Source organism: Lipophrys pholis (genome assembly GCF_963383615.2).
Source record: "Lipophrys pholis genome assembly, chromosome: 1".
In the NCBI taxonomy this organism is placed as follows: Eukaryota; Metazoa; Chordata; class Actinopteri; order Blenniiformes; family Blenniidae; genus Lipophrys; species Lipophrys pholis.
The window spans coordinates 53201707-53208961 of record NC_137635.1 but is presented as its reverse complement, the minus strand read 5'-3'; the positions used below and the strand labels follow the sequence as shown (position 1 = coordinate 53208961).

The 7255-nt window shown below is 38.8% G+C and overlaps 1 protein-coding gene across 1 annotated transcript; it reads left to right on the top strand.

Annotated features, from left to right (window-relative positions):
- Positions 1–2313: 2313 nt before the first annotated feature.
- Positions 2314–5282, top strand: LOC308123352 (phospholipase A2 inhibitor and Ly6/PLAUR domain-containing protein-like). Its single transcript, XM_080485786.1, has 5 exons — positions 2314–2368; positions 3102–3200; positions 3312–3479; positions 3582–3707; positions 4558–5282. Exons 1-5 carry the CDS (start codon positions 2320–2322, stop codon positions 5037–5039), a joined length of 924 nt encoding a protein of 307 aa, XP_080341912.1. The 5' UTR covers positions 2314–2319; the 3' UTR covers positions 5040–5282.
- Positions 5283–7255: the final 1973 nt, after the last annotated feature.

Sequence of the window (7255 nt, the reverse complement as noted above, 5' to 3'; positions counted from 1 at the left end):
GATTTATGTGGGGATTTTCTGTTGTAAATGTGAAAATGTAGACATTTTTTATCATGCATACTCTGCGCCACAGTAAAGAAAACTTTAACATTTATAAATGTAGTTATTGTGGCACTATTTTACGAGTCCAGCCGCTTTGAGATGAAATTGGATTATATGTGACCCCCTGAACTAAATTGAGTTTGACATCCCATGCAATAAAAATCCAGAGATCCCATGGGCCACAATAGTATTTGTCCCGGGCCCGGGACACCCCAACACAGTCTTTTCTTTGTTATATTGATGATTTTTGTTTTAAAAAATGCAGACAGTCTAATTAGCAATTGGGCTGAAACTTCATTTGTGTTTGTTGTGGGTTTTTTTTAATCAAGAGGAAAAGTTACTATATTAACTCAAACAATTGTAATTAGGGTCCGAGCACTGAAAGTGCCGAAGGTGATGAGGATGTGGTAATGGCCAAGCACGCCATGGAACAGGAAGCCCAATGTAAAGAACCTCAAGGTTGACATATTGCATCAGAATCCGGCCCTCATCACAGTCACATCACAATGATGACCATCAGCTATAGCGCCACCTGTTGGAAACAGGAAGTAAGGTCTACATAACCTGTGTATGGTCTGACTGCCCCTAAATTTCACATGCTTCATGAGTGGGCATAAATACGCCGACTGACAGCCTCAATCGGAGTCCCGCAAGTAGCGAGGACCCTTCAAGGGTGCTTTCAGCTTAAATTATTATTTTACATTCTTCTTCTTTTTCTTCTTTTACAGCCAAAACTGCTCCATTTTCGATGGCCTAAATGTGCTCAAACCTTCATGAACATTTGCACACACGTCAGAAGTGGCAAAACATTTTTTTGCACGTGTCTGGCAAAATGACTCCATAGCACCCCCTACAGTGTTTTCACATTTGCAACATCTTTTAACGGGCAACACGTTTCACCTACATCTAAGAAATGTAGGAGATTGGAAGGGATATGAAGCACATCAGAACACACAAAAATGTCTCCAACACCCATTTTCTAAACACAAAAGGAAGTCCACCATTTGGCGTTAATGGTTAAATTCTATAAAAAATAAACAATTTCAGTTGAAGTCACGTGTTGAAACCCTCGTACAGGCTAAATTGAACAGACCAAGCATCTTGCCTGCACATACAACAGGCCTTCCTGATGAAAACGACATCAAAATTCTTTGCGAAAGTCAACAGGCATGGCCATGGGAGCCCCTCTGAAAATCTGATGGTTCACCATGAAACAGGAAGTGATGTGTAACTCTACATGTTGAAATCTGTCTGAAACTTTGACTGGACACTTTACAAGTGTGATCACAGTCCTGCTCTGATGAATTCCACACACCAATATACAGTCACAGTAAGAGCGCCACCCGTTAGAAGGACAGGAAGTGCTACATAACGAGCCGGTACATGCTACACTCAAAAAGTCAGAAAATATTGTGAATATTGTGTTTTATCTGAAAAAATCAATGCATCCCTTTGTCATTGCTTGGAGGAAATCTTTTTGAGGACTCGGGACTGGATTTTATTCTGATATCATGGCTAAAGAATCACCAAAAACTGTGCACTGACTGACTATATTCACCTTTTTTCCTAAGACTACTCATATGGCAGTTCTTCAATATCACTTATGTACATGGCAGATTGGAAAACGTGGCGCCTGACTGGACAGGTCATTTTCTTGATATCCCCAACATTACAACACACTGTTGCTGACTGTTTGTGATCATGTGTGAATCAAAGGTTCTTCATTCAAACTACTGTAATGAATAATTTAGGCTCATGAAAAAGACAATACTTCAAGGAGTGGTATAATTGCTAATTTAGACCAAATAATTAACTGAGTGCAATGTAAATAGCCTGCACATGGTCAGATCGGCCTCAAAGTTGACTTATTGCATCAGAGGCCGGCCCTCATCACAACCATATGATTACTACTTCGGTTTCGACATCGAAGACGTTGTTCATAATTGTAAGGTGGAGCCATTAACATGAATACTGCAGAGAATGGACACCACGTAAAACAAATTCCATTACTTGTATTAAATCTCTCCAGCTAAATTATAAAACTCTGACTACATCACGTTTGCCCGATATCCACACCCTTTTTCAAAACAAAAGAGGGTGCACCTAAATAAAAATGGGTGTGGGCATAAGTGGAAGCAATCATTTTTTAATCAGGTAAATAGAAATAATTCTAGAAAAATACATATACACCCAATCATTTTGTTTAATATCTCATTAGTATGCAAGATCTAGACCATATATAGAGAGAAGTGGCGATCATACGGTGTAGTCGCCATCATGAAGCTGATCATCGCATTGACTCTCTTCTCGGCACTCGCCGGTGTCGGTAAGTTACTTTCATCTAGTATCTGTGTCATTTGAAATGAAAAAGGTCTTTGAACTTTACCAGGTTAAAAAAAAATAAAAAATACACTGATTAGTAACAGATACATTTAGTGTTCATTTAGTTTACAGGGTTTGACCAAAATGCTGTAAAAGACCAGTAAAAAAAATCAAGTAAAGCAATACAAATATTGAATAAAACAGTAATTGTGAAGCATATTAAATATGAACAAAAAAATGAACACAATGGTATTAGGATTATCTAATCTAGTCATGCCAAAGAAAATGAATGTGTTTTAAAGCAAGACCTGAAAATCAGTTTGCAGATGACAAATGAGGAGGTTCTTCCAAAGTATTGGGTTGCAACTTAAAATGTTCTGTCTGCTGAAAGCAGAATAGGATGCCAGAGAGAAGGACGGGTGTTCTCTGCAATTGCTGTCTTGTTCAAGTTAAAATACAGGCAGCAGCATTTAAAAAAAGAAAAAAACCTATTGGAAAGTTCAACACAGAGCGTTTCAGTAGTCCAGGCCATATGACCTTTTAGCAGAACTATTATTTAAAGGAAAGTACGCATTCTACTTCAAATAAAAGTATTTTTAACCATCACCGATTCACTATAGCAAAGAAACAAATCCTGGTTAAAAAACAAACAAACACTTCTTTTGATTAAATGTGAACTGTGTTAATGTTTCATTAACCTTTTCTTTTTTTGTTTGTTTGTCTGTTTTCCTTTACAGCCGCAGGTATCGATTGTGTTCAGTGTCGAAACTGTTTTGGACAGTCACCTACTCCTTGTCCAGAAGGAATTACAATGTGCAGGGTGACCTTCGCACGAAGTAAGACATTCCTTGTGTTACTCATCACATTTTTAGTTTGTTTTTTGTTGTTATAAAATATGATTTTATATTGGCTTTAATGAGCATTTTTAAACCGTCTTGACTCCACAGCTGATAACGAAGGACGCGATCTAAGGAACATATTCAGGGCATGTGCCGATGACATCCATTGTCCAACCAAACGCAGTTTTTTAACTTCATATCGGTCAACCACCTTCGAAGTATTTGCAAATACGACATGCTGTGACACTGATGGATGTAACACAGAAACTAACGATCGTGAGTAAAGACGGACTACAAAACAAACAAAAAAAAACAGTTCAAATAAAGTATTTTGGACGAGTCCCCTGACTTCTAGGTGGTTTTTTTTCTATGTTTCAGCTGGAATAGATGATTCCCCACCTAATGGATTCACGTGTCCAGCTTGTCACCCAGAAGCGACAGACTGTATAAATGGCATCTTAAATTGTACAGGTATCCAAAACACCTGCTTCGAGGCCATCACTGGTTAGTATTTATTATCTGATTATTATTTTTATTATTGTTATTGTTGTTGCTGTTGTTATATAAAGGCAAAGCTAATTCATTTATAGAGCACCATTCAAACACAAGGCAATTCACAGTGCTTTACAAAGAAGTTAAAGAAATACAGAATAAAGAAATACATTAAAGCTTTAGAAGAAATTAAAGAAATACATTAAAAGAAATAATGAAAAAATGTATAATAAATAAGGTAAGAGATTTATTAAGATAAGTTTAATAAAGTAAGTAAAATCTATTTTTTATGCAAAAGCCTGTGCATATAGGAATGTTTTAAGTCCTGATTTAAAAGAAGTGAGTGTGTCAGCAGTCGTCAGGTGTTCAGGAAGTTTGTTCCACAGGTGAGGTGGTAGCATAATAGCATTAAGTTGTGTAAAAATTACCTTTTCAATAATCTTACTTAAGAAAAGCAGTTTTCATATGGGCCTGTAGTTATTAATTACTGAAGCATCCAGATTACTCTTAACTGTTCTTTATTCACGCATTTCAATTCTTTAAAACAAGTTTCTACATGTAGAACTATAACACTGGTCCAACAGGTGTGACATTATCTGCTTTTACACTTATAATGGCTAAAATCTTTGATTGTAGTTTCTCCTCATTTTTTACAAGTATTTTCAACTAAGCGCCTTGACCTATCTATTTTGTAAATGCATAGATAATTTTAGAAAACATACCTAAACATGACAACATGATCGCAGCAAGGAAACTCTCGTACTTTTTCTGTTAATACATTTGTTCATTGTTTTGTTCAATTTTGTTCGTAAAGTAATAAAAATCTTAACATGCAGAACATGTCCGTTTTTTCCCTCCACAGACGATGTTGTGCCGATGGATGGAGAAGACGGCCTGGAGCCCGGCTTCCATTCTGTTTGTTCGACTGAAAGGCTGTGTGATATTGCCGATTCCCAGGGTACCCTGCCTTTCTTGCAAGACGCCGGAACACTCAATGGTAGCACAAAATGTACAGTTCAAACCACAACCACTCCTCCAACAACAACTACGACAACCGGTCCTCCAACAACAACTACGACAACCGCTCCTCCAACAACAACTACGACAACCGCTCCTCCAACAACAACCACTCCAACAACAACCACTCCAACAACAACCACTCCAACAACAACCACTCCAACAACAACTATGACAACCACTCCTCCACCAACTCCTCCCAAAAGCTGCTGCAACAACTGCTGCAACAACCACTGCAACAATGGCTGCAACAATGGCTGCAACAATGGCTGCAACAATGGCTGCAACAATGGCTGCAACAATGGCTGCAACAATCACAACTATTGATTGATTACGACAACTGCTCTTTTAACTACATTTGTTCTACCAATCAATGTTTTCTAGTTTTCCTGTCCTTCTACATCCGGTGTAATTTTTTGAACTTACTTTTTTCTTCATGAAAAATCTTTTCATGTTTTATATCTACTCTTGTGGGGCGTTCATAAAATTCCAGGGTTTGATTCTTCACTTTATGTTTCTGACCCTAAAACTTTCTCAAATGATTCAATAAATGCACAGCATTCAAACTGCTTGAGTTCTATGTGAGTTTTCATTCATAGGTTGCCTTAGTTTGACAAAGGTCACATTGAGTGAACCATATTTTATGAGAAGAATTTGATCATTTGGGGGATTTACACATGTGACTGGCATAATGGCTCAACAGCGCCACCTGCAAAATTTTGAAAAGGTACCCCCAGAATCCCATTTCACCCAGAGCTGCCAAAATCGGTACACATACCGAAACACATACACATACCAGAAACTCAACAGGAAGTCCGCTATTTATAAATATATTTTTGGGACCAAATTACATTTTCTTCAGAGAACTAATCCTAGGGGTTAATTCCAATTCATCTGAAAATGGGCATGGTGAAAGAAAAGAGATTGGTAAACAAAGTTTACTTAAATTGTTGCATGATATCTGAGGGCGTGGCCAAAGTTGGACGTTCCTCCACGAAACAGGAAGAATCTATCTATCTATCTATCTGGCTAGCTAGCTAGCTCGCTATTGATGGAAAAACAGTTAATATTGTGTTCTTTGAATTGATGAGGAAACAAGAGTGGAATTAACCACACAGTTTTATTGATAATTACCTTCAGCAGAATACATGTGTTGGAGTTTATGGTTGGTTATTAGCATATAATTACTGTAAGTAATAGATTACTGAAAGTAATAAATCACTGGAAGTAATTTATGAAAAATTGACATTATTAATGGAAGTAAATGATCATTTACTCATTAACAACTCCTAAAGTAATTGAATAATTACTTTAAAAACAAAAAAAATGAAAAATTATCGAAAATAATTTTTAATAAAAAAATTATTAATTTGCATAAATTTCTTATTTATGTATTAATAATAAATCGGGGCACCACCAGATAAACTGGAAATAGCTAATACCAAAATATCAGTCTCGTTTGTAAAAAGTTTATTTAAGTTAGTTAATATTTCTGCATAAAATATAACCATCTTAAATAGATTGGAAGGTGTGAGATCCGAGCACAGACTGTTACAAACCAGTGAATTGTCAACAATAAATACACAATAATCACCAAGAAGCGTACAATTCAGCTAACAGGCGTTTATTAATAAAAATGTACTAATTCATAAATAATTCGGAAATCATCTCATAAATCAACACATTCAAATAGCAAACGACATCTAACACGGAGATCTAATCTATTAAACTATGTACAAAGAGTGTGTGTGCGTGCGTGCGTGCGTGCGTACATGTAATGACCTCGAACGTCCACCAGGTGGAGGCAGACGTCGGCGGGTCAATGCGGTGACTGTGACGACCACTAGGGGCGTGCGGCGGCGCGCAGAGGGAGAGCGCAATAACCTGATGTGTCCACCCGGTGGATGTCAAGAGGGATTGCGATGACCCACGCGACCACTAGGGGCGTTTGACTCGCTCTTTCTGGGGACGCGGCGGTTGCTTAGCGGCCAGATAAACAAGACGTCCGTCGAGCGCGCGTGCGCGAGGGCGGTCTCGGAGCGAGTTAGTCTACCGAGGGCGTAACGAACGGGCGGTTCCGTTGGCCCGGTTCTGAGCACCTAAGTGGAGGTCGGGACTGGCAGTCAGGGCTCTTGTGATCACGGCAGATCTGCTCTTGCAGCAGCTAACAGATAGGTGTTACATGCAGCAGTGTGTGTGAGCTTATGTTGATCAGATAAGGGGGGAGCAGGGCTGCGATTAGTGAAAGAGGGGGAAAGATGAGAGAGAATGAAGACAAGAGAAAGACAGAGAATTCTGTGAGGCTCGGTTCTGAACCCTGGTTCCTCCACACAGAGCTCCCAGTGGGCCTGGAGCTCACTCGGACCTCTGGTTCTGAGGTGGAAAACCAGAGTCCGGGACTTGGTTGGTGCGCGTGAACGCGCCTACACAAACATATGAGATACTGCGGCCTTCTGAGCGGCACAGGGAAACATATTGCATTTTCAACAGAACATCATTCTAACTATTCTCTGCCCAGACAAAAGCGCTCACCCTCCGGTTCT